This window comes from Coturnix japonica, chromosome 8, assembly GCF_054131305.1.
Source record: "Coturnix japonica strain WE chromosome 8, WE-NBRP24, whole genome shotgun sequence".
NCBI lineage: Eukaryota > Metazoa > Chordata > Aves > Galliformes > Phasianidae > Coturnix > Coturnix japonica.
This window is the reverse complement of record NC_140670.1, coordinates 26,921,257-26,949,096: the sequence shown is the minus strand read 5'-3', so window position 1 is coordinate 26,949,096 and position 27,840 is coordinate 26,921,257. Positions and strand designations below refer to the sequence as shown.

The 27,840-nt window shown below is 34.1% G+C and overlaps 1 protein-coding gene across 9 annotated transcripts in view; it reads right to left on the bottom strand.

The window, feature by feature from the left end:
- ATRNL1 (attractin like 1) overlaps positions 1-27,840 on the bottom strand; it is a 402,227-nt gene that overhangs the window by 270,192 nt on the left and 104,195 nt on the right. For all 9 annotated transcript variants that reach the window (XR_014948932.1, XR_014948933.1, XR_004307738.2 and 6 more), the window contains exons 18-20: positions 25,320-25,538; positions 23,398-23,535; positions 12,335-12,428 (exon numbers count right to left, since the gene is read on the bottom strand). Coding sequence is in view for 6 of the 9 variants with exons in the window: in XM_032445435.2 (XP_032301326.1) it covers positions 12,335-12,428; positions 23,398-23,535; positions 25,320-25,538 (451 nt within the window). In the remaining 3 variants the exon portion in view is untranslated. The remainder of the gene's footprint in view (positions 1-12,334; positions 12,429-23,397; positions 23,536-25,319; positions 25,539-27,840) is intronic.

Below are 27,840 nucleotides of genomic sequence, written 5' to 3'. Positions count from 1 at the left end.
AATATGAGCATGAAGAGCTGCTGTATGGGGTTGTACTGGATGTACTTGCAGTCCTGTTCTGCAAGCTATAGGAACATCCCAACCTGTGCAAAGAACCTCCCAGCCTGTCCAAAGCCATGCGACATAACCATGGTGGAGGAGGAAACCTATTCCATGGGAAGAAACTTTGCAGCATGCCAGGGAATATCCATCTAGAGATCATGCTGAGCCGGGGGCTCCCAGCATCTGCAGTGACATAAACAGTTCCCCCTATATGTAATCTTCTTTTTCAACTTACTAAAACAATTTATTTATTTATTTTTAACATTATGCTATTTGTTGTCTGGCCTTTCTTTTTGATACACAGGGGGAATCACCCTTTCTTTCACTTTCCCTCTGTCCCTTGGTGCAAAACAATTCCATAACATTTATTAGTAGTAACATGAGGTGGAGCTCTTATGAGAATTAAGGAAAGCGTGCTTTAACCAGAATGAAAGATACTATTTAAACACTCCATTTTCAGCACAGTAAAAAGATAAAACTACATCTAAAACTACTCATGTGAGTATATATGCTCAGTTCTGACTAAATTTAGTTTTGTCTTTAAATCCAACCATACTTCATTACGCATATCTATTGCTTTGCTTTAGTCACTAATTAGGGTTCCAATTACATAATTTTCTATTTGCTGAATTGTTTCCTTATGAGCTTTCCTTATAGTAATTTTTTGTACATTTTCTGAAAGACAGTGTGCATTTGAGCATATCTGAAGCATAATATATGCTTCATATCTGTGAATTGGGAGTTATACTGGTTATAATGTGCGCTGTGAGGCTATGATCATTTGCTTTAACTGGCAATAATGAATGAGTCATTCTACTCTGGCCTGCCTCCAGAGACCCAGCTCCCATTTGCAAGTACAAATGGAGTCATTTCCTACCAGGTTACATACAGGTACTCTGGTTTGGTTCAGTACAAAAGTGTTCGTCAAGTTACTGACCTCATGGCCAGCTATGAACAGTTATCCTCCAATCTCTCCCTCAGTTATCCTTTCAAAACTAATCCATTTTCTTCCTCTCTCTCTGTACTTCCTGGAAGTTCAAGCTAAGAAGTTTTGGACAAATACATAAAATAGTAATGCTGCTGATATTTACTACCAACTTAATGGTGATTTCTGGCTTTCTCTTCTAACACAAGATATGCTTTTAAGAGCATATTATCACTAAATTTCACAGACTCTTGAGAAAGGTTGCATGGTATGTACTGGCATTTCCCTCAAACAAGTTTCTTCAGGCCTCACACCTAAACAAAATCATCAGAATATAACACTAGCCTGGATCTACAGCTCTCAAGGCTAAAGATTTGATCAGGTGAAACCTCATAATATTTCATCCAACCTTTGTTCTCAAATGCAGGATTTTCCGTAGCCCCACTGCTACAGCTAGTAGGCATTTCTTTTCAATTATAAATTAATGAAAACAAGAAAGAAGGAACAGGGAGCCTATGTACCTCTGGTCTTTCCTAAATTAGCATTTGTTCCTAATGCCAAATTCTGAGGGAAGGCAAAAATGTATGTCAGACCACACTATGGTCCTTCTGGGGCTGTTCTGTCTTCTTTTGGCTTAAGTACAGACAACTGCTAAAGAGCGATGACCCATAACTCACATTGTGTCCTTCCAATTCTGAGATCTGTGATAGGTGAACATTAACACAGAATCTTAGGGAGAACCATCATATTTCTGACCTTCAGCTGGTCACAGACAGCTCTCAGCCTGATTTTGCCTGAGATCTCAGCCTTGAACTACAACTGGTTCCTGATAAATAAAGACTAGTGGCACTGGTAGGCTCTTTCATAGCCCTGATCAGTGGCTTGCACCAGCTTTTAGATGAGTAATAATGTCCTCCAGGAGTACTGCTTATCATCTGCTCTAGAGTCCTACTCTGATCTAGCCTTAATTTTTCATTCTGCTTGTTGTCCAATCAGAGCTCTTGCTTCTGCTGCCCTTCATGCCAATAGATTCCTGCTTCTGAGGTACTTGTCCTAGTTCTAATGTGCAGAATGAGCTTCTGTTTTCATTCTATATGCTGGCACTGACATACACAAACTTTTATGTATGACAGGAGGCTTCCCTCCTGTCAAGAGCTGTTCCTCTCCAAGTTGTGAACAAGTAACATGGACATTTCTTCCTTTGCATTTTGAAAGAATTAAAAGAAAATTCACATCCTAAAGTTTAACTCAAATACCTCAAAAACCTTGAGAATTTGAATTTACATTAACTTGTTCAGAGCATGTCACTTCACTGAACAAAGTATACTGATTTAGGTAACAGATATTTTGTTCAATATTTCTTTCCAACAGTAGGAGGTAATGATGATCTAAATTCCATTGTATAGGAGGAAATGTAGATCTAAAATGCCTTTAGGGAAGGGGAATGAGGCACAGTGGGACGACTGCTCAATGGTTCCAACGGGAACCATTGATGCCATTCTATATCAAGTTTAGAAAACAGGGATGTTAAGTGAATTATTTCTCTGCCTGTAACTACTCACATAGGGTTAATGGCTTCATACAATATGAACACGAAGAATAAATATGAAAAAGGTTTAAGTAAATTATAAAGTGAAAGCAGCAAGTTATTCTTATATCAGGAGGCCAAAACTTAAAAATTACATGGTGTCTTCAAGTCACACATTCAATATTCCTAGGTGTATATGGAATTTCTGAATAGTCAGTCAGAAACTATGTTGAAAATATTAACTTACCATACTTGTTTTCCTGTGGCATTTAAAACTGAGCTTTTATCAATTGGACCATTTCAATATCTATTCCATTTGTTGTTCTGGCAAATTCTTTCCCTGCCTAAAAATAATTTTTTATTCACTTTTCCTTTATTCCCATCCCATACACAGCAAAGTCCATTAAGTTCATGTCTTACTGCCAACCACTGTTCTACCATAACTATGTTCAGCTTCATTTCAAGTCTTTTTTAATATCTAAGCTATCAAACCCATCTAAGCTGCACCATCTTTCATTTGACTTTACTAAAAAGTGATAACAATCCAAAGAGATACAGAAATATCTATTGAGTAGAATGCACAGAAGTATATGGGTGGTTGAAGAAATTATGAGGATAAATACATATGTTCATTTTTCTCTGGCCCACTTACTATGAAGGGCCTCAAACTCCATTTTCCCATGATAGTCCAAAGACTTGTGAATTTCCTAGAGCCAAGATGACACTGATAGGTCCATTATCAAGTGCCAAATAAGTGGAAATAAATCCTATTGGTTATGTTGTGACAACAACTGTATATCTGCCAATACTACAGGTCTTGGCTGGCTCTACTAAAAGAAGTTATCTTGCCCTTAAGAAGAAAACTGGAAATAAATGGCTGTAAAAGGGAAAGTGACTTAAAAAAAAAAATAAAAAAAATCACACTATATCCTTATGGCAGGTTACTGCAAAGTATTTTACAGCAGAAGTCCTGGCCTATCAGTCTTGAACAGATTTCAAACTCTGTTTATGTTGGTTTTGATGAGCATGCTGCAGAGAACTACCATGAATAGCAATGCTGCTCCTGGGCCAGTGAAGTAACAAACAGAGCGCTCAAATCTGCAAGCAATCCCAAATGACTTCCTAAAGGGCAATGCAAAGAAAAAACCACTTTTCAAAACAATAGGTACAAAATCACCCTAAACACTGACAGATTGATGGAAGAAAAATTGTAAGTCACTAACCTGTGACATATTAGAATTCAACCATACCAAATGGGAAAGACTAGGAAAGACAAAGACTCTCCTCAAAAAACAATTTTATCATTCCATACTGCACCTTAAACACTCAGTCCTTCAACAAAGAAACTATAAATGAGCAGCTTGGGTTATGATTTGTAGTTACCTCTCAAGTTCTGCAATTAAACCATACACTTAGAATCTAGTTAACTACATGATGACCATTTGTTTCTGTGTTGAATTTTGTTCAAAATGAAAAGGAAACAAAAAGAAAGGAAAAAAGGCAGTAACAAATCTTTAGTGCATGCTTGGGACTGATGAATGTGGCAGATTAATGAGTGGGAAAAAAAAGAATATATCAGGATTACAGAGTACTGAAATTTACTAAACAAGGACCTTTTCTGACGTCAGAGGTAAATGAAGTGAACCCAAAAGGCATCAAAAAATTCTGTTTGGTAATCCAGACATACAGCAGAGGTGGGATTTTACTGATGCAGAGATTGCGTGGGAACAGTTACGGTATAATCCCTTCACAAGTCTCTATTTCACCAGCCTTGAGCGTTTCTATTTTCTATCCATCATTTTCTGACTGTCTGCTGGGTTTGCTTCTTAACTCAAGCCTGCATAGGATAATAGGCTACAATTACATTAACCGCCTTTCATCTCAGTTTGAATTAAATTTGTTGTGCACGCCAGCATGAAAATCTGTCCCAAGTCATTTTGCTTAAGTCAAAGAATAATAAACTGCCTCAGTAATAATACGGCCAATGGTTTTAATATTATGAAATATTCAGATTATTTTTTTTTCCCAGAGAGATAAGCTCAGAATTAGTTCCCAGGAAGAAAAGCTTCAGTTAAAATATTTGTCAGAAATACATACATGCATTCTACATTATGATGATTTGAAAAATATTTAAAATAGAATCCTACCCTGACTTGTTTTCACCTCTTATTTATTTCTTGTTTTTAGATCAGTTTTCTAATTTATGAAAAAATAACACTATAATTTGTAATATTGCACGCAAATCAGAAAAACAAAATACTTTAACATCACTTGAAACAATTTTGATGAGAAACAAAGTACTTATCACATTTTCCATAAATAAAGGAGAGAAATCATCTGATGGAGCAGTGAAGAAATGCACTCCGAAGAAACTGGGTTTTTTTTGTTGTTGTTTTGGTTTGGTTTTTTTTGTTTTTTTTGTGGTTTTTTTTTTTGGCAAGATGAGACTGGAAAAATTCCAAAGAAGTCACTCTGATTATATAATGCTTTCAGAGTATTCTGATGCATTATAGCAAATACCTCAACCTTGGATCAAATCTACATTTTTAATTTTAAAATTCTCAAGTGACCATTATGAAATAAGCTCAAAAAAATGTTATCTTCTGAACTACAAATTTTAATCCTTTCGTCTTTGCTTCTGCGTTCATTTTTCCTCCTGGAATTTTAGTTTTAAAGGAAATATAACTGAAAACATTACATGATCCTACAGTTCTACTTCAAAAATATTTTCAGAGAAGAGTCCTAAGCCACAAGACATTTTGAAAATGACAGAATATTTTATAAGCAATCTTGCTTTCACTGATTGAAATAACCAAGAATACCAAGAAGAGTAAATATTTAAAAGCAAACAAAACTATTCATCTCAAAAACAGAAAATTTAAAAACAGAAAAGGTTTAATGAAAGTCGATATCAAAAATGATGAAAAAGTATATAATTATAACCTTCTATAGTTTTATCATTGTCTACTCTAAAAGCAGGGTTGAAAAATGCATTTGATTTCATAAACATCAGAGTGATTAAAATAGAACCAGCTGAAAAAAAAAATCCTTAAGATATACTCAACAATAAGCACAGTTTCTAAAAATATTATGATAAGAAATAGTGATTAACTTCTTCAAAGAATGGATTTACTGAATTCCCACTTCTGAATCTTAGAAGTATTTTATTTTTGCATGGATGGCACTGAACAGCAGTAAAATTCTTCAGCTGTTCAGATATGCTGTTATCTCTGCATTTATTCATAAACATAGCAGCAGTACTATTTCTCTTTAACATGAAGAACTGATTGCCTTAATTTATTTTTTCCTTTTTGTTTTTTTGTTTGTTTGTTTTGTTTTTAAACAGTAACCATTTGTTACCTTCAACTTTACCTCAGACTTTCTTTATCGACTCCAGAAAACAAACATAGTAAAGAGAAGGAAAATGAATGAACAAGCAAAATATCAGGAGAGAATGAGAGGAACTTCTGAAATACCTTTATGAAATCGTTAATGCCATTCCCTACATGATAATTTACAGTTGTTGACCCAAGAGTAGAATAAAGCAGAAGTAAACCATGTGGTCCCTGATGCACACCAAATCAGGAAACATTCCCTCTGAAACTTCAGTAACAAGGCCTTATTGTGCTGTTAAACATTTATCCAGATCCACACCCAAATCTGTGATTAAACCAAGACCATACGTAAGAAAAGATAAGATGACCTAAACAGGAACGGGATTACAAAGTTATTTTGAAGCATCTGTTAAGAAGTAATTGTGGTCCTCATCTCCTTCTGGATCTCATAAGCACTCATTTGCAAGCCAATTTTTTTTTTTTTTTATACATTTCTTTTTCTAAGTTAAACCTCCTCTATGAATACTGATTCGTTAAATCCCTTTCAACATCTCTGACTGTTCCTTTCCCTTGTAATTCTTGTCACTTCTCTGTGAGCATCCCAACAACTTATCCTCAGGGACAGTAAGCCCTTTGGACATGTTTGGCAATCCCACTGCCTTCTATTTGGCCTCCTGCTTAAATTCAATATTACTCCATTTATCATAGCTCCGTGTAACAGTAAATCAAAGAACAGTGTAGTCACATTTTCACATCTGATTATAAACTTGCTTTGATTTTAAACCAGACTCTCCTCGCTATTTAAAGCGGCTTTTTCAGGTGAAGCATTTACTTTTGATATTTTGTTCTTTTCTAAAATTGCTGAAGAAATTCCTTTTCTTGTAATATCAAAATAATAGATGGAGCTGGAGAACTAAAGCTGTAAACCAGTCCTTCTGAAGAGATAATCTAATAAAACACTTGGGCATCACTGTTGAAGTTTAGGATATCATCAGGGCTCTCAGATTGCTTTATGCCTTCATAATCAAGCTCTCCAGCCCCATTATCTCATATGCTTGATAAAGAACACCCCCTTCCCTCCCCACCCTCAGCTCAACCATAGAATAATACAGAGATCAAAGCATGCAAAGGTTATGCAGCTTTATTTCTATTTTATACTTTCTAAAGGTGGTTCTTTGGTACAGAAGATGAAAAACATAAGGGAGCATTTCTGATATTAAGAAATTATTATCTTTTAGATGGTAAGATAGGATAAGTCCTATACTATTTATTATCACTCTGTTTTTATTTGCCAAAAATACCTCACATGTGATGGAGAACTTGCTTTTGATGTCAATTTTTGTTAGTTTATATTGTAAAAGGTAAAATAGTACAGGCACTTTTTGATAGCAATGCATATACTAAGGCAAAGATACATGTTTGCAGATCAAATATTGATTGCATACAGTATTGCTGTCTTCATAAAAGGATGAAAAAGGGTGTATCATTTCAGTTAGCCTATCATTCAGGCATTGCAGCTTTCCAAGCTCTGCCTATTGAACTTTGGCCATGGGGATGCAACTGAGCACAGGGACTTTTGCAGTAGCTGCACCTGCATAGTTGAGATGGAAGACAGATGCAATATATAAAAAAGACTGTATGACTTCAAAATGTTTGCACATTTACCTATAGAAGAAAATGTGTCTGTTGTAACTGGAAGACTCCCCAAAGTTTGGATTCTTAGCATAATTTAGCACTGTGTAATTGATTGGCTTACTCTAAAAAAATTACCAAAAGCTTCATGAAAAACAGAAATGAAATGTAATACATTTCTCACTCCTGTGTCTTAATACCTAAATATATTTTTTAGTTTTATCTATGCATAATTTTAATACTTTATGTGAAAATTTCTTTTTAACATTCTCAACAACTACTGAAGCAATTTAAAATTAATAACTGGCAACAAATTGAAGCAAAACGTTTTTAACTTCACGCATTGTAACTAAATTTTCATTTATATGTAAAGGTATACAATTGAACTAAAAGGGAAAACAAAATGAAAAGAGCAGTAGGAAGTTGCATATTACTTCTATTAGCGGCCATAAGAGCAGAAGAAAAGCAATCTTTCCATCACCAGGAGATTTTAACAAACAAATGGTGTCACCAGTACTCCTCTGGCCAAGCATTTCCTTATTCCTGTATGAAAACCAGCTCTGTATTCCTTTCTTAGTGAAAAATAATAAATATCAGAAGCCAAAGCAGATAGGTATCACCTATCAGTAAAGTTTTTCAGGTCAAAATAGCTTTATTTCCTTTATACCTTTGTAAAATTTTGAAAACATATTTATAAGTAAAAATAGGACATGATATTTTGTGCATGAGCATTCCATATTATCAACATTAAGAGGCACTACTTTAATTTCAGACTTTTCTGTGTCCCAGTAGCTTACAGAATGCTCTGAGCTACCACTGGTATTTTCTTTTCCCAGTGCTACCTAGTTGGCTTTTCTTAGATTAGTGATGAACTGATTAAAGCTGATGTATATTTTAACAAAAACAATTCTTGTATCAATTACTAATCACCAAACTAATGGCTTATCAGATATATATTAGATATTATAAACCCAGAATTGCACTGCATGGAAAATTATAGAATGGACTGTTTGTCCTCCATCATGATTTCTATAAAGTTCTATTATTTAATTATTTTTTTTAAAAGATTTGGGTTTTTTTTGGGGGGGGGGAATATTCACCAATAAGAACAACAATGCAAATGCTATAAAATAACACCCATTGAATATAATCTGTCACTACTTAGCAGCATATAGAAGAAATGTCAAAGATTTCTCCCTCAAATATCTAGTTTTATTCTTCTCAACTCAATAGAAAGTTTTTTTCCTGAAAACAGGCTGAGTAGCCAGAAAAGCCACCAATTTCTTTTTTTCCCCATCTGTACAAAAAGATCAGTAGTGAATTCAGAAAGACAAAAGGTGTACTTCATTGGAACATCTAAGCAAATTGTATGTAACACTGTAAATTCTGCTCCAAGTAAGAGACATCTTGCTAACATAACCATTTTACACTGCAATATCAGTTCTGCATTGCTCTCCAGATTAACAGCTGACCCACAATAAAGTACTCTTGGCTAAGAGTTGGCAACTGTTTCATAAACCCATAGCTCCTTTTCATTTCTTGACTGAGAAAAACGTCTTTTAGGAATAATACATGGTATTCAAACTCCAGTTCTCCATTTTACAGCTGGGCAATTTTCTGAATAAAATGCAATGTTTGCAATGTAACAATTCTTATGAAAAGTGTTGTTTCATATCTACAGGGCCCACAGTTCAAAGATCCCAGAGAGCTTCTGAACTTTACACACCATACACTGAATATAGCAAAGAACATGATGCGAGGCTACCGCAGTAGAAAAATCAACAAAAAGGCAGATAGTGATATACAATACTGCCAAAAACTCATTAAAAATACTGCACAAAGCCCCTTCCAAACCATAAGCTTTATTTTTTCTTCAAATTTTAGATTACACACCATCACAAATATTTCTACTTCCTGATATTTGCCTTGTGAGTTTTTAAGGCATTAGAGAGCACTTGCCTCATGTTCTGAAGGTTTGATACTAGAAACTAGTTTAAATGAAAGCTACAAGTAAAATGATTGATGCTAGAAACATGATTTTTTTAAATGACTTTTTTTTTAATGAATTAAGAAAACAAAAAGCATCTCAAGTCCTTGATAGGTCTAGTAACAATTACTCTATGTAGAGCAGAAAATTAGTATGTTTAAAACATCTTCAGTGTTGAAGTGGGAGTTTTATTTTATTGTTCTCCTTAGCAGCCTAATAATCTAGCTGTTCACTAACTAGCTCGAACCTTTCTCCTTATGGAAGCATGGTAACATTTTAACATTTTCACAGACTTAAAGAACAGAGACAGACTCTAAATCCACACAGATCTCAGTGGTGTCTTTTTTTTTCTTTTTTTTTTTGCTAGAATTCTCCTTGAAAGATCAGAGCTAACAGAGTAACACACATAGGGATGGAAAGGACAGAAGTTTTCATCTCTATGGATAATTCAAAGCCCACACTCAGCAGGAACAAAGAGGAAACAATCGCATGTCAGACACCCCACATGGAAAAGTAACAGTGGAATATGTTCAAATGGAAAAATAAAGGAAAAATCTTAGGAAGAAAAATATTAAATATGGTTACCTCTAGCATTTAAAAACACTGCATATTATATTTTTGAACTCCATGTTAGAAAAGTATCACTCAATATATTAACTGATATTAAATGGATTCTATCCTCTAACAGGAAAAATAACTTCTTCCATATGAAAGCCTGCTTCAGTCAGCTTTTGGCAGCTGCAATCTATGTGTGTATGCTTGATGAAGTTCTAATTAAGTTAATTTGTTACACAATTGTTGTCAATATTCCCCCTACTGGAAAGCACAAAAGAGAATGCTGAGAGGAAACAATGGGGAACAAATTTTCTCCACTATAAGCAAATAAAGCAGAAGTGCTATTAACAGAATGGTGCCTTTTACTCAGAATGCAGTATGCTTTTACCTGTCTGTCTGCTGAGAGGGATTACACCGCTCTTGGAAAGGCATGTACATGAGAGGACAACTGGATATTTCTGGTTTTTTGGGGTTTGTTGTTTGTTTGTTTGTTTGTTTAAAATTGTTTATTTTCACTAACATTTCATTACAAAAGTCTTAAAGATTTGTCTTCATGCGTTGGGTTTTTTTAATATATAATTAAAAAAAAAATTAAAAAAAAATCAGCCAATGAGAGCACACAATTTGCCAGTCCCAAGGCAAAAACTACTTGTTTTATCTGCAGATTGTTACAGCTCTCCAAGGAAAAACAAAACAAAACAAAAAACAAACAAACAAAAACCACAAAAAAAACAAACAAATGTGTATCACAGATTCTCCCTGATTTCCTAAAACCTCTACCCCTAAGGCACAGCATGTACTGCACATGGCACACAGCTATAAAAATCACCAGAGAGAGGGAGAAACAAAGGAAAGGAGAGAGAGAGGGAGATAACATACAGCCCTGCAGCTAAGGCTTTCTAATCAATAGGGTTCTTGACAGGAATATAAATCTAACTTTCACACAGCTAGAGTTTCACACTTTCGGAGAAATCCTTATTCTAGAAATTACAGGGTTACAGGTTCGCTGCTGAGATTTCACAACAGCCCATCTAATAGGTGGCTAAAACCATTTTATCTAGAGCCATGAAGAACAGTATTCACACATTGTTTGAATCAAGAACATAAAAGAGTAATAAATATAAGTAAAGCATTGACTTAAAATCTTCCTTGCCTTCAAGATAGCAACTGTGTACATACTCTGACAATATAATATGACATTTTCAAAGCAGGTTTTGAAGATAAGGATAATTTTCATCTGGATAATAACTTTATATACTTTTTCTTTAGAATCATAGAATCATTTAGTCTGGGGAAAAAAAAAAAAACAACTCGAAGCGCTGCCAAGCCTTCAACTAAAAAACATCCTGTCTAGATGGCTTTTAAATAACCTTCAGGGATGGTGACTCAATTGCTTTCCTGAGCAGTCTGTTCCAACGCTCACAAACCTTTCAGTGAAGCCTTTCCTAATACCCAACCTCAACCTTCTCTGGAGCAACCCGAGGTCATTTTCATTTGTCTAATCACTTTCTGACTGGGAGAAGAGACTGAGACCAGTCCCTGCCTATCTACAACCTGCTTTGATGTAGTTGTAGAGAGCTATGTCTCCCTTGAACCTTTCCTCCAGGCTAAATAGCAGCAGTTCCCTCACCTGCTCCTCATAAGATTTCTATTACCCTTAAAAATTTACACCTTTAAGTTTATTATTATTTAAAAAACAAAACAAACAAAAAAAACCAACACATATTGGGTACCTCTGTGTAGTAGACAGAATTAACTGAAAGAAACATCTATAAATGTAAGGTTATTCATAGATAGCATTACTTCTCCTGCTAAACAAGCTACTTCAGTTGTTCCTTGTTCTTAGTCCTCTATCTCAAGCTGCGATCTCCTTCTCTAAGCAAAGCCAATAAGCTATTTGTGTACAAAAAACAACTACCTGTACTTTATGGATCTATACAATCCACTTTTCTATATTCAGTGATGTGGAAAACCTTCTGAAATGCTGTGTCCACATTAACATGTTTCTAAAATTCTAAAAGTCTAACTACTCTAGATCCTGATCAAGATATTTGACAAACACAATGAATACAATTACCAATATTGCAGATATTTTAACCTACTATCCACAAAGTGCATAAAAAGAAGGAAGACAAATACAGATAACTTCTTTTTACAATACCTTAAAGATCTGTAGCATTCAAAATGTTACTAAAATTTCTGATGTTGCTCTTTAAGAAATGACTAAATATAGTACTGTACTTCAAAATTCAAAGACAAAAAAAAATTCTTAAGGAAAAAATGTTACTACTGAATTTCAATAATTTCAGGCTACATTTAATTGTACTCACAGTTGACACTGGTCTCCTTTGATGCCTTTAGTTGTACAGAAACATTTTCCTGTTTGCATGTGACAAATATTTGCATGTCCACTGCACGTGCAAGCTATAAAATCAAAAGGGAAGAGTGTGATTTATTCACCCATACTATACTTTATAACTAATGAAATTTTCATTGATATTAATACCATATCCATACCCACTTTGTACAAGCTGTATAAAAAATATACTACTTCAATTACAACACTGTGGAATATTTCACTACCATACACATAATTTTGTTTATTTTCTGCAGAGTTAAGAACTTTGTGTCAATAGATGCTCCCAACCACAGATTATTGACAATTTAAATAACAGAAGTCTGAGAAGAGTCATTACAGTCAACCATATCTGTGCTACTTTATATAACACAGAAAATTATCAACACATCCTTTCTAGACAAGATAAAATTCTGACCAACGGGCAAAGCTATGGCAATATTCCATTAATTTTAAATGTAAACTACAGAAAACATTATTGTAGATGCATGCTAAAATCTTAAATCTATCCGGAACTCCTCCTCTTGACTTGAGAATAAAAAGAATGCTTTGAAATCATTCAAAGACTGAGTTAATACTACAGTTGTGGTCCAAAACAAGAATATTCTAGAAGCAAAAAATTAAAATGTACTGTTCAAAGGTCCTTAAATTTGAACTGGAGGAAAATCACAGAAACATCATAATCAACACTCCACTCTACTGTCTTTATTTTAAACTCAGTGGCTAAAGTAAATCTCTCCATGGTGGCCTCTCCCCTGCAAATTTTGCTGCCCGATTAATTCCCATCTCGATTCAACCTTTAATATTCCATATTCTTCACTTACTTGGCTTTTCCTTCCTGTGTTTATGAGAAGGACACTTTTGTTTATATAGTCATCCCTCTTTTCTACCCATGTGTACAAGAGAATAAGTTCCCTCTGGTAAATATTATTAAGTTCCCACATCATAATGGAATAATTATCTGCTAATATTCACACTGTATTTAAAGACTTTCTTTAGTACAAAGCAACTTTGAACCTATCTTGATGATCATATAATCCTTTTACAGAAGTTTTCATTGCAACTAAGATAAAAGATTTAATATCTGTGTTCCTGCTTGGGAGCAGATAAAACTGACTGGTGACCTTCATATAATAAAAAAACTATTTTCCATTTTATAATCCTAATATAGAAATGTAGTTTTTAATTTCTACCAGAGGAGCTTTAATGTTCCTTTTCCAATATACAATGAATAAAATGTCAGTGATGTCGACAGCAGGGGTTTGGAACTAAATGATCTTTGAGGTCCCTTCCAAACCAAACCATCCTATGATTCTACTTCTGTGGATGTGTCCCTTTTCATATACACTATAATGGCTTAAGACAGATAGGAAAAAAAGGTTAACCAGACTTGAACCACAATTGTACATAAGATATCATTGACAAAACTTGTTAATTAGAAAGCTGTAGCTGTAGTTCCTACCAAGAGATACTATAAGCTGTCCTTTATGTTTCAGAATCATTCTAGAGCTGCTTTTCCATCTCAGCTATAGTTGTGACAATCAAGGAAAATGGGAGACAAAGTAAAATAGGAAGATTTAACAGCCCTGGATGAGGACCTGTTTTTTGCAGTCACTACTATTCATAGCATCAATGGTAAGCCATGAGGTTGGCTATTAACTAAAATAAATAAAGTGGTGAGTTCTCAAACACTTCTTAAAGTCTGCATATTAGGGCTATAAAATGGTCTGAAGCCATACCAGTGTTCTCCATTCAAGTTAAGTATCTGGAAACTATGATCTTGACTCAACCTCCACAATAAATGATCACTGAAGTTATATCCTTCTATAATTATATATTACTATACATATAATCATATTTAATGTATAATTATATTATTATATAATTTATGTTTTCCTAAGTCCATTCATGCATTCTCTACATTAACAACCATTTATACACTTTTAAGATGGAAAAGCCCATTCTTAAAAGTTAATTTGAACTGTGTAAAATCTTTGCCATACTTTCAGTGAAAAACAAAGGAATATATTCTTAACAGCTCATTCTGCTTATGGCTAATTGCTATTAATACCAAAGTGCCAGTATAAGACAACACAAGAATTAGAATGGAGCCAAAATGCTGCATTCCAGATGAAATTCCAAAAGCTGTCAATATGTTGAGAAATTCAGAATCTATTGACAATGGAATGTTAATTAGTTCTATAGTTATTGCTAGCTTTATAGGAAGTAAGCCTCAAATGTGAAAGTGGAACTTCAGTGCTTTGAGCAGCCTTCATTCAGCAAATGTTTTTAAAACACTGATTTATAAAATCTTTTAGATATTATTAATCTTTATCATCTTGAAAGAAAATGTGATAAAATGAAGCATATATTGCAAAAGTATATGAGAAAATTTCCTTCAGCAACTCTGAGAGGGCTTGTATATTCAAACTACAGAATTACTGATAAAGCAAAATTATCACTGTCATTCATCCCCAGGGATATCCAAATCAAATCAGCACCTGTATAGTGCACTTTAGTGTATGATGTGCTTACTCACACAGGAGTCCACAGATGCACTCCTCTCCAATCAGACAGATATCTATATCTACTTCTATTTAAACTGCATTGCATTTTAGTTTCTGCACTCTTCCCCTTTTCTTTACAGAAAAAGAAAAAACAACCCCAAAAACAAAATAAAAAAGAACAAGAAAAAAAAAACCTAACTTTGACTAGTCCAGTCATTTTCTTCTACTGCAAGATGAACAACAATTACTCTTACTAATCAAATTTCTAGTAATTTAACTGGTCCCCAGATAATACCTTGAAGAAGGGCCTCACGAGCTAAATCACTTTTACATTATTTTTAAAATCTCATCAGGAAAATCTTTGTTTAACAGAGTTAAATGCATATTTTAATTAATCTCAAGCTTGCAAGTCTGTGATGAAAAGTGGATCTCTATGTGAAAAGTAACTCTAAGCAAAATACATATAAACCTTACCTACTGTTAGAGGAGTAAATGTGAATATGTATTATCAAACAATTGAAATAGGAGAAACAGCATGACATTATAGGACATGCAGTGGGAAAAAATTCGAGATGTTATTATCTTTGAACCTCTCTGCAGGTTTTTCCATTGGCCAACTTACAAATAATGTAAAAGAAATTATGAGAGTTTTGAATATGAACCATGCCTACTAGTTAAACTGCAACCCAAAGCACCATTTGATTTCAAAAGTAAAGCAGTCATTAAGTCAAAAGCTAAGAAATTTAAAACAACAGCACTTTACTCATAAAGATATTAACTAAAATCTTGCCCACGATTCTGTGTCTATACAGGAAACACCAATGTGAAAAAAACAATAACTAGAAACACAGTAGCTATTAGGTAAGATTTTCTTTGTTAGTTTTTTTGTTTATTAAGGAATGCCAAAAAATTGATCATTTTGGATGCTTTCATTATTGTCTGTCCTCTAACAGATGAGTATAAGACGACTTTTTCAGATACCCCAGGCTTGATAAGTTTAAAAAAAAAAAAAAAAGGGAAATCTTGGAAAAAAAATAGCTACATTAATGATTTTGAAAATTTGATGAAGGGAAGTTTTTGTTTGTTTGTTTGTTTTGTTTGTTTGTTCTTTGCCAAAAGAATATTCTGATTCCTTTTCTGAAGAGAATATACAACTTCTTAAATTATAACAGGAAAAAAAAGCAAAGATTATTATAAGGCAGTATGAAAAGCAAAACAATTTAAAACACACAGTAACTATTCATGGTGGCTTTAAATGTAAAAGAAAAAATTATTCCAATCCAAGGAGAAAAACTAAAATCAACAACTGGTGATTGCGACTATTTGTGTGTATTTGGTCACTCAGATAAAAGCCCAAAGAAGGGAAATGTGTTACACAATTTTCCAGACAAAAATGGAACAAATTGTGAAGAAGTCAGCTAATCATTTCTGTATTAGCCATTAGGAGGTACAAAATACTGCTGATTTTTAATGCATTTTAATGCTTTTTTTTTTCCTCTTAAATAACTGACGTTGTCTGCCATTGTAAGGTATTGCATTCACCACTCAGGAAATGAAGGCAGAATTAACTGCAATCAAACAAATGCCATTACAGGAGTTTCAGTTTTTTTATAATCTTCATTCTACCAGCTGCAAAATGGTTTGATAGCCTTAAAGGAGTCTATTATTTCAGCAGCCTATAGGATGTTTTCAAGAGCCTTATGGACTGGAATGACCATCTCTAAGCATGACAACTTCTTGTGTTTTCATATCCTAGTAGCATGCTCACATGTAGGGGTCCAAGCCAGCAGCTCTGAGTTTTCTTGTTACAGTGGGATTGTCTGTAATACCTGTGATCAATATGCAATCTCTGATCTAATTTTTAAAACTGGGCATATAACCAAATAAAAATAAATAAATAAGAAATTATATTATTTTATGCAATAAAATGGCAGTGGATGAAGGAAGATTCCATGGTGCACATTAAATGCCAGACATACCAGCTGTAAGAGCAACAACTACTTAGAAAGAAAGATAAAGAAAATAAATGCACCTACAAAAATTTTCCCACTTCTACCCAAATTTTTGCTTTTAATTTACCATTAATTTTGCTTAAAATCATACTTGGTAATACAGATCTAATATGCAACAAACAAAAAGAAAATGATATATACACAGTGATTAACAGTATATTGAAAAGTTTGCTTAGCATAATTTGCTTCAAAGCCAGAGAAAACTGCAACATGAATTTTTTACAGAGATATTTTTCATCACTCTTCAACTAACTTTCTCTGACTTTCTTCCGCTTATTTAGAATACATTTTGATTGAATTTAATTCAATTTAAATTCATAGCTAAACCCAAGTATGGGCATTTTATTCACTCTGTATTCAGATTATCTTGAATAATGTTCAATAAACAAGATTCACAAGATTCTACAGGAAGAAAATAAATTTTCCAATAACATTTGGTGGAAAGGTCTTAGAAAGTGCTTATTCTAAAAAACTCTCTACAGAAAGTAATATTGAGAGCCTCTCCTGAATATCTTATTGTGCAACAATCTCATTTTATTATCTTTCACAGGCAGTAAGCTTTCTACCTACCACTAAAAACAAATCCCAGTGTTGTAGTTAATAATAAGTGTGTTTATTCTATAATAGCATACTGCATAAAAAAAAAGTAATTGTCATCATTACGTCCACTCTACACTCCTTAAAGGAAGAAAAAGAAAAAGCAGCAAAAACAAGAACAAGCTACTGAAATTTACAAGACAAACAGTGGAACTGGATATCTCTTAAAACTTAGTTCTATTTTCTAGCACTGAAAACAGTCTGATTTACTACTATCTGAATCACACTACCCTTTTTTCACTGATTTCCAACATTTACAAACATTTACATACTGTTATACAAAATGACTTGATTCACATAGAGTCTTAGGAAGGGTATCATGAGGTATCATCCAATCAACTGAGTATCTGCTGCTTAAGTGAACAACCACAGAGTGCCCATATTCAAAGTTGTTACTTATTTTTAATTGTACAGATGAAGTCACTTTGAGAAGGCGGCTTTGGGAAATTCCTTCACAATTCAAGCAATGTGATGCCAAAAAACAAGATTTTTAAAGTATCAGTGCATTCCATAAATTCATTTCTCTGTATGCTAGGCAACAAAATGGCTGAACAGAAAAACTGAATAAAAATTCTGTACTCCAAGTTGCCATATCATTTTCTAAATGCATCAAAACCACGTTCATTCCTAATTCCACTGTAGAGCAGTACAAAAGCAAACCTTTTGGTGTTGTTACTGTAGCTAGTCAAAGATATTGCTTTCAATATTTATTAATTTTTACTGCTAATAATAGTTAGAAATTTGTCTTTATTTTCAGTCCTAATTTACATGGAACTTGAGTTTCCTGACTGCACTGTAGAAGACCAAGATTACAGTTGCCTACAGCAGTAGAGTTCATCTACTCACCTATTCTCTGATATCACATTACACAATGAGTATCACTTCCATAGTTCCAATAAAAACTCAAAGCTCAAACACTACATACCAACAGACCTGATTCCTCTGCACCAACAGCAGAGGAACAACAACAGTGCAGGTGCTGAACTCCGTGGACAACACTAGGCAAAAATACCCAACCTGCTTTACACTGCACAGTCACTATGAAACAGGAACAAATATTTCAAAGAGTAATATGACCTGACAGCAAATATCTTACACCACTTCTGCATGGTATTTTCCTCTTAGGTCTGTGCTATATTCTAGGGGCATCTGTGAACAAACACATACCTAGTACAATATTTGTTGCTGCTATCACAACCAGGTAAAAAATATCAGACATACAGTGATTACAAATTGGCTTACAGTTGATCAAAAACTACAGGATCCATGTAGTTTCAGTCTCATTAAGTTTCTTAACAATAATCTGTATGCCAATTATTATGAAAATAGCTGTTTAATTTATTATGAAACTGAATATTTAATTCTAGTTTAATTTTAATTTACCTGACTACAAGAAGCCATTTTATGTGATCACCAGACTCAATGGGAGGAAAGACTGATGACTGATGATAGCTTGAGGGCCAGAATAAAGATATTCTATTTGAAATTTGTAACTTCTTCATATAATCACTGCATATAGATATTCATTTTGTTGTATTAATTTGAACTGGGAACATCTGTCTTTTTCTTCTAAATAATACATGATATATGAGCAAAAAGAACAGGTCATTCTTCACAAAATTAATGGCTGGGAACAGCAGTCTTTGTGCTATTAAAACCAACTATGACTCCAGGCTAAATGAAAAACATGCCTGTAAGCACCTCATCACCTTGCATTCTTAGAAGCAGGGACAGCCAGTGCAAATAAACAAAGATATGAACACAATAAGTTAAACTAGTTCTAGTTTAATAATCTTAATTCAACTACATGTGTATAATTTTGTAGAAGTTGTATGAAATGACTGATTCCTTGTCTTTCTTGAAAATGTATTTTTATCAAGTTTGTATATTTTATGTTTCTTTGACTATTTTAACTTATAATAATTCCTACTTATTTTCATCAAAATGAGAGCTCCCTGTGGAAAACTGCTGTTAACAGATGTTGGAAATGATATCAGTGATGGATACCCAGAGGCTAAGAAAGCTTCAAGGGCAGGTTACAAAATGAGATTTCAGTACTAAGACATCAGGCTTACAGCTCTGGGAGCAAAACTCACTTCTCTGAGTCTGGCATCTGAACTCCCCAAAGAGAACACAGGTTAGCTTACTCTGACTCCTGGTGGTTTCGTCTGTGTTATGGAGGTATAGTTTTGAATCCCCTGACTCTCAGGACAGAAAGGACTGGATCTTCCAATTGCAGCTCCTCCTTGGACTATCATGAAGAAAATGTTAATTGCAAAGGTTGCTATTCCTGAATTATAAAATGTTAGATAGTGCCAGAGGAAAAGCAATCTCTAAGTCTAGCTATCTTTCATAGGTAGAACCAAGGGGACATCTGCAATTACCTGCCATGAGTTAAACATTTTTCTCATATCCATAGACAACAGAAGTAATGAATTCTGCCTTTCCTGAGCCTCTTCAACAAAAAATATACCCCTCAGATAGAAGCTACCCAGCAGAAAAACCATATTCTTTGAGTAGTATAACTTCAACATCATGGATTTCCCTTCTTATACTAATGATACAGGTTAGGTATTCATAAGCAACAAATACGTTTTACTTCTTTTAACAAGCAGAAATAAAACCATCAGAAATTATAATTAGAGAAATATTTTACTACGTGGTCCAAATTCATCCTTTTCAAGATACCTTAAAGCTAGGAATGCAGTCTAAAATCTTAGTGTAAGGCAAAAAAATCCAGAGTTGTATATGTAGGTGTTTGTATAAACACATATACATAATCATGTCTATATATAAGCATTTATATAAAAACAGGAGTAAAGTACTGAGCTACACAATGTGCAAAAGAAGCAGACAGTGCACAAGGTGCTCTCTCTCAAAGACAGATGCTTCCGAACAGCAGAAAAGTCGTGGCTTCCCTTCACACTCCAGGCTCTGGATGAACGTGGAAGGTACACAGACCTTTCACCTGGTTCCAGCATATGTTACCAACCCAGTGCACTTTCATAAGAATCACATTCTCTTACATTAAGTAATAATCGTAAGGTCTGATAAAAATCTTTTCAGACAGAATGATTATAAACCAAAGCAAGGAGGACACTGTTGTCTTTGATGTAGAAATTTCAAGCTATACAACAGCAGTAAAGACGACAGACCTGTAATGCTACAGGCTCACTTAAAAAATTTTAGCCATGCAGCCTGTCTGGTAGGAGGATTTTGCACAAGGCTCATTAGCATTTTCAACATCATGTCTCCTAAGGCTGACCAGAGAGAGAACAGTGGGAGTTAAAACACAATGTTCCCAATGTGCTGGTAGTCACAGCTTCACTCCTACTACAAAAGCATCAGCAATAGTAGTGCAATTATGGGAAAAATGAATGCTGTTTGGGATGTTATCTCTTTATGAAAAATGGCAATACAGCAGAGAGCATACGTTATCTTATTATTAAGTGTATTATATATTCACAGTATGTGTTGTATGTTAGCCTATAGAATTCTCTCCTGGCATCTCATACATTTAAAGAATAATTTCAGAAATTTCTTGCATAACAAAAATGACAAGATGATAAGCAGTTAAGAGTATTTTCATTTTTTAACAGTCAAGTAAGTAGATGATTAATAAATTTGAAAATAGTGCTCAAGATTTTTTGCCGAGACAACACAAATTTGTTTCAAGCAATTTCTTTCAGTGCTTTCCTCCGTTACTTCACATTGCAGTCCTTACTACAAATCTTACTCTGCTTTTTCTAGAATTTATATTAAACTGTTGGGCATTTCAAGAATATGTGTTACTACAGAACCAGACCTTGAAGAAAACACAACATGAGCACAAATCACTGAGAGAACAAGCAAGTATCTGTTTCCATTTGAAGTTAGAGCTGGTTTATTTTTAAAAATCCATCAATATTTTGACCTGTGCAGAATTTTACCTGTAAGTACAACTATAGAATTTACAGAATATATAACTACTTTTGTGAAAGCAGTAGGAAAAAATAAGTTGTTCTGACATATGTGTATACTGAGAAAGATATTCAGGCTTTCTCCTAGTGTACACTACATCATCTCTCAAATAGCGACACTGGTTACAACACCTTTTTCCATCCTAAACTGCTCGCCAATTCATAATCAAGTCACACACATGTAACTATAGCAATTTAATATATGAAGAACATTGCAGTACTGCAAGATCATTCATTTTAAAAGTTTTCAATCAGGATCTTCAAAGCAAAATCTCATCAGCTCTGAAGTATTCTTCAGGAGGGATGAGACTGAGGAGAAATGTTGGAAAGGTCCAACCAGAAACTCAGCCGAAAGCAGCAGAGAAAAGTAGGAGTGGAATATGAAGATGACTGCTTCCAAAATTCTCTTAAATCCAAGAAAAAGCGATATGGCCATTTTTGACTAATCACTGATATTTGTTTCTGAAGAAAACTCTGCCCACAATTTGGACACTACAGCAAAAGCTATAGTAATATCTAATAGTTCGTAATATCTACATTCATCAAAATGGTTTAAAGATTTAAACCAGTTTAAATTTTAATCGACTCTATACTTCAAAATATAATACAGATAAATAATGAAAATGAAAACAAAGCTTCACAATAATTACTCTCTTTATTTTTAAAGTACTCCTAACACTAAATAGCTTCTATTAAAATCACATCTACCAATAAAAATACGAACTCTTTCCTAGGGCTGAAAAAACAAGTTATAAAATTTACGATTTTACTACTCTTATAAATTGATTTTAGCCATTACTGTAAGACACATAATTCACTAAAGGTGATGGAATGCTTATTTGGTTAGATAGCTAATGTATCCCTGAAGAATAAAAGCTATAGTAATAAGTCATTTTGCCATAAAGGTATTATAGACAGCAAAAGAACATTTTGTCAACTTCAGGAAATAAGAGAACTATTAAGGATTATTTAAAGCTTCATAAAGCACCAGAAAAATGTGCAACTGTCAATAGGGGCATGCATTAATCTTTCCATCCCCTTGAACACTTTCTAATATATAGTGGTTAAGTTTACCAGATGTGCAGCTTCATGCATAGACTGCTGCGTGTTGAAGTGCTCAGGAACAAGTGAGCCCTTTAAATGAATAAATATACTTCAAGATAAATGTTCAGTTAAATAAACATCTATATCAGAGATGAAGAGTTACAGGAGAAAAGTGTCTGGCTATCTATCATATTAAATCTCAACTATCTTAATAGATTTTCATATTAAAAATATTCTCCCACTCCCATTTAGTTATAAAGAGAGGAGTCAGCATCAATTTCAAAATCACTCATGCATGTAAAAGAGCAGTCCTACAGCAATGCACAAAAACACTTGGATCATTGGATTTCTTTACTTCAAGGAGAATCGTCCTATATAGACATTATGAAACTTAACAGATTAAAAAGGTTAGAGTAACATACAGTCCCTACCATACCAGACTGATCAAACTATGCATGAATAAGACTTGTTAGTGTGTTAAATTCATTATTTTTCCACAAGCATCACACATTTATAGAAAAGAGTGCTATTAGGCATGTTTTTAGATAACAAATTTCATTTGTACTTTACAACGTTTTTAAGAAAGTTGTTTAAATGCAATAGAATGATACCTATCTGAAGTACCATCACATAAGGTGATTTTCCCCATATTACAGTTTCTTTTTACCTTTGCCTGAGAGCATCTTTAAATTACAGCCCCATTCTTAGAACATGTAGGCCAAGTGACAACTGCAAAATGATTCCAAATGCAAAGTTGCTCTTAAAAATATTAATCTAGATTTTGAATTATGAATTTATCTGATCAGTGTATCTGGTATCAACTGAGCATTTGATCTTTACAGAAAAGTGGATTTCACATTACATAAATTGTCATTTCAATTTATTTATTTATTTTTTTTAACTGCCAGCAGAACTTACCAGTACACTGTCCTCCATTTGTGGGATCTCCATAATATCCTGGCATGCATGTTTCACACTGTTTTCCTGTTGTTAAGTTTTTACATTGATCACAGACATTACTGTTGATACAGGTGCTGTGGCCATTACACTGGCAAGCTAGAATACAACATTTACAAATCCATTAGTATATTGCTTTTTGGAATAAAATCATTCTTACATTGTTACACAACTGCAGAAAAATGCAAATCCAATGAGTCTAATCCTGACTAATCATCAGCACACATATATTATACATGAAATTGATAACGTGGTGACCTTGAGCTTAAGGCTTGTTAAAAAGCATACTGGCGTGACTGATTCCAGCCTACATAGCATTAAGATGCTACCTAGCCTCTTAAAGAACCTGTTAAGAGTCCACAAGTCACTCACTGATACCATTCCTGCATGCAGTCTTTTGTGAAGTATCTGAAACGCTACTGCAGTGGAGAAAATCAACTTATTAGTGCATCCTCTGGTGAGACAAGGCATATACAAAAAATTAAATAACTATCACCTTATTTTTAACAGTTCTGGTCCTTTCATTAGCCTTGGCACTCTAGGGGATTTCTTTTAAGAGTTCTAAATAAATAAATAGACTGCATGCCAACGAGCCGAAAAGTAAAAACTGAGAGCACAGTTGTTTCTTTTAAAATCGAATCTATACAAATACCTGTGGAGAAAGAATAATAATAATAATAATAATTTTTAAAAAGTAAAGTACTGATGTTGCCGTCAAATAACCTAGCCTTATCTAGGGATCTCGACTGTCCGGGGGAATGAGACACAGTCTCATGGCTGCCATGAAGTCTTCTCTCAGATTTACTGTTGAGTCACCTTCTTTATATATTATCCTAATACCTGCGCAGCCACATACACCCACTACACAAACCCAATGCACGTGAGAAGACCCTTACACACACCTAACTAAATCCCACACCCACTAGCTCCCTAACCTACAGGCCATAACTCAACTATTCCTGAACACTCTATCTACTCAGAACTACACTCCATGCACTCATTAATCCATACATAGGCAACTCAGTCCCCCAACAGCATGCATGCAAAGCCTTTGATTTCTAAATTTCAAAGCCTTTGATTTCTAAATTTCAAAGCCCTCAATTTCCAAAGAAGCTCCAGCTTCCATATTTACCAGCAGCAGGAACACAGGCTGGAAAAAATAACACTACAGTAAAATTGCACCATTTATTCTAAAAATAAAATAAGAAATAAAGTTGTCTTTAAAAAAATTTGATTATTGCAGGTTTCCCCTGGAAGTCTGTCCAGATCTGCAGCATGCCTTCCAGCTACCTGCATTACTGCTTTCCTTGTGTGGCCGTATCAGTCCAACCGCCACTGTATTAAAGCACTTGGTATCTTTTCCAATTAACTTAAAGCACCACAATCAGATCAGCATGGCTTAAATGCAGTGTTCCAATATTACAAAAGTACTATACAATTTAGTCTTAAGGTCTAAATGGTAACTGGAAGCACAGCTCAGACGCTTCCAGCTCTGCAATGCTTTCTCACAGGCAGTTGAACCTCATTGTGAGCAGCTGGGATGCAGGAAGCACCTGCTCATGGCCATCAGCAGTTGCTTACAGATCATTTCTCTTGTAACTTTGATTAAGTAATATATTTTACACACAAATCTGTACAAAACCAATCCAATCTGTACACTCTAGACAGAGAGAAAAAAAGATAAACTATTTATTTAGGGAATATTTTGGAAAAAATATCTATTCCGTGAATATATTATTTGTATTCTACCAAGTAAATACATTAATTCGGTGTGTCTAAACAGAGAAACTCTTTGTTTATAACATAAGTTCAGAAATGTTACACCAAAAATAGTAACAATAATAATTCTAAAGAAAATTGGACAATAAATCAGCAGACCTTACCTGGACACTGGATAAAAGACCATTCATAGCTTTTCTCTTTGGGGCAAAGAGTGGCATCAAGTACCATTTCAGTAGAATGTGTGCCTACAGGCTTCATCGGACCTCTTGATGATCCTTCCAAACATTGACCTTTTCCAGTGTTGCTGGGATCATTGCACCACCCACAGCCAGGCTGCTCCAAACACTGCCCACAGGTCCTCAGTCCAGAACAGTTTTGAGCTTTTTTAGATGAAAAACAGTATTAATGTTAGAGGGTTTCTGTTTGCTCATCTCTTTCTGTTTTCTTTTTACATTTTCCTTTATTTTGTTGTTGTTTGGATTTTGTTTTATAAAATAAGATGCTAGAATTAGACAACATTTCAGGATCAAATAATTTTGCATTTCCAGTTCCTGTTACAAATTCAACCATTTCAGTAAAATTTATCAGAATGTTCCTACATTTGCTTCCAAGGCTGTACTTTTTCAGAGATTACAGAACATACTACAGATGTTTGTTACACTGCAACAAAGATAATGACACATAGGAGCAAAATTGCAGATCTTCATCCAAACTCAAATCTTACGTTAAATATATAGTTTGTGTTTATTGTTAACATATATTATAGAATGTAAATATGCTAGGTGTACTCATGGGAACTGTCTCTCCAATAGAAATGCTTTAGACTTCAAGAAAAGGCCAATAAGAGAAAAAAAGTGGTAATTCAAATTCAAACCAAAATTTCATTTTCAGCTGAAAAACTGAAAAGAACTATATAAGCCATATTAAAGGATTTTTTCTCTTCAAAATTCCACGTGTTCCAAGGATGTTCTACTGTCAGCTATTCAATCAAAGATGATAGTGGGCAGAAAATACAGGAACTGAGAAATGCAGCTTTTTGGCAAGCAAATATTAAAATGACCAAACATGACTGATTACACAGCATTCTTCATTTTCCTTCCTGAAAATTCAGTCTCATTGACATTAATGGATAATTGTTAAAATGCATATGCTTGTGTGAAATCCCCTTTCAATCCAGAGCAAGCATCCCCAAACTCATAAATCAGTAATACAAAATAAAAGAGAATGATTTTTTTTTTATTTTTTTTCCCATCTGTCATATTTTGTTTTTTCATTCTTTTTTTTAACTTGGGGGAGTAGAGCAGGAGGTGGAGGAGTTTGGTTTCTAAGATAATAACTTGTATCTTATTCTTCCAGTAGAAACACTGCTCTTTGACAAGGGAATCCACTGAATGTTTCATTACTTCAGGAGCAAAGGATAAATCTAACTCACAGAATCTAAATCTAAATATCATCTAAAAGTTAAGCATTATTCGTGTGGCATTCTGTCTTCTTTATCCCTACATTTTAGTAACCTTTTGTTTTGCCATAACTCACCATCCACATTTTATAAGTTCTAAAATGAAGTCCTTCAAGAACAGGAAAAAAAGCTTAATCTTTATGCAGTTGCAGCATCATTATGACATATGTACATGGGACAAGAAAATCAGTGACCCTATTTCTTTATTCTTAAACGGACTGATGGCTAGGGTTAGAGGACAAAGCTCTATTTCAAGTCCACGCTGGACCTGAATTAACAACTAAATTCTACTATGCATGAAAATTTACCAGAACAGGTCAACATTGCACTAGTTCGATACATTTTATGAATATTAAGAATGACGCTTTTGTCTCAAGTCAGTAGCACAGGCTCTGCAGGTTCCGCTATGCTTGGATAGTTTCAATTGAAAGAAAAATCTGCCTGCATTACTTTCCAAATTTAGTGGTCAGCTTCTGAAGTTCTGTACATTAAATCCCACGGAAGTCCTTTACATGTGGGGATTGGTAGCTTTAGTTAATAGTACATTGAAAGACACATTGAACAGGTTTCTTTTTCTCCTAGAGGCACCAGATTGATTTCTGATGAAATATGTTTCTAAAAGGGATGTTGGGAGAATACCTTTGCTGCTTGACAAAGAAAGAAATCTACAGGATGAAGTGAGTATATTTGCAGACTTGACCGTATCTGATCACATCAGGAAAACGTCTTTTGCATTATCTTTTATCTACCTAAACTCTTTATACTTCTATGGAGAAGACAAGTAATTTGCAAGAGTCTGTAATCAGCATTTGCAAATTAGAATTTAATGAAGATCAAGACCATTTGTTTTGCGATGGTGTTACAGTATTCTCAAGACTATTATCATCATTATTATATCACTGTCTTATCATTGCATAGTTGGAAAATTGGCTATTTTGACTCTACTAACAAAATACAACAGAATGTTAAAAATTCTCATTTCAGTTCACCTCCCCTACTTAGTAACAGGATGTCACACTGGATGTCTATAATATTAGGTCTCCAATTTTACCAGTATATTAACCCAGCTCACGGACATCATCTCATACAATAAAGCTAGTCATCAAAACAAACATGATATTTTTTTTCTTTATACAATAAGCAATTTTCACTGTCTCTTTCAAAAGATTAAATGTTCCATCTTAAGATAGATACAAATATTTCATCTTTATCTAGAAATAGTT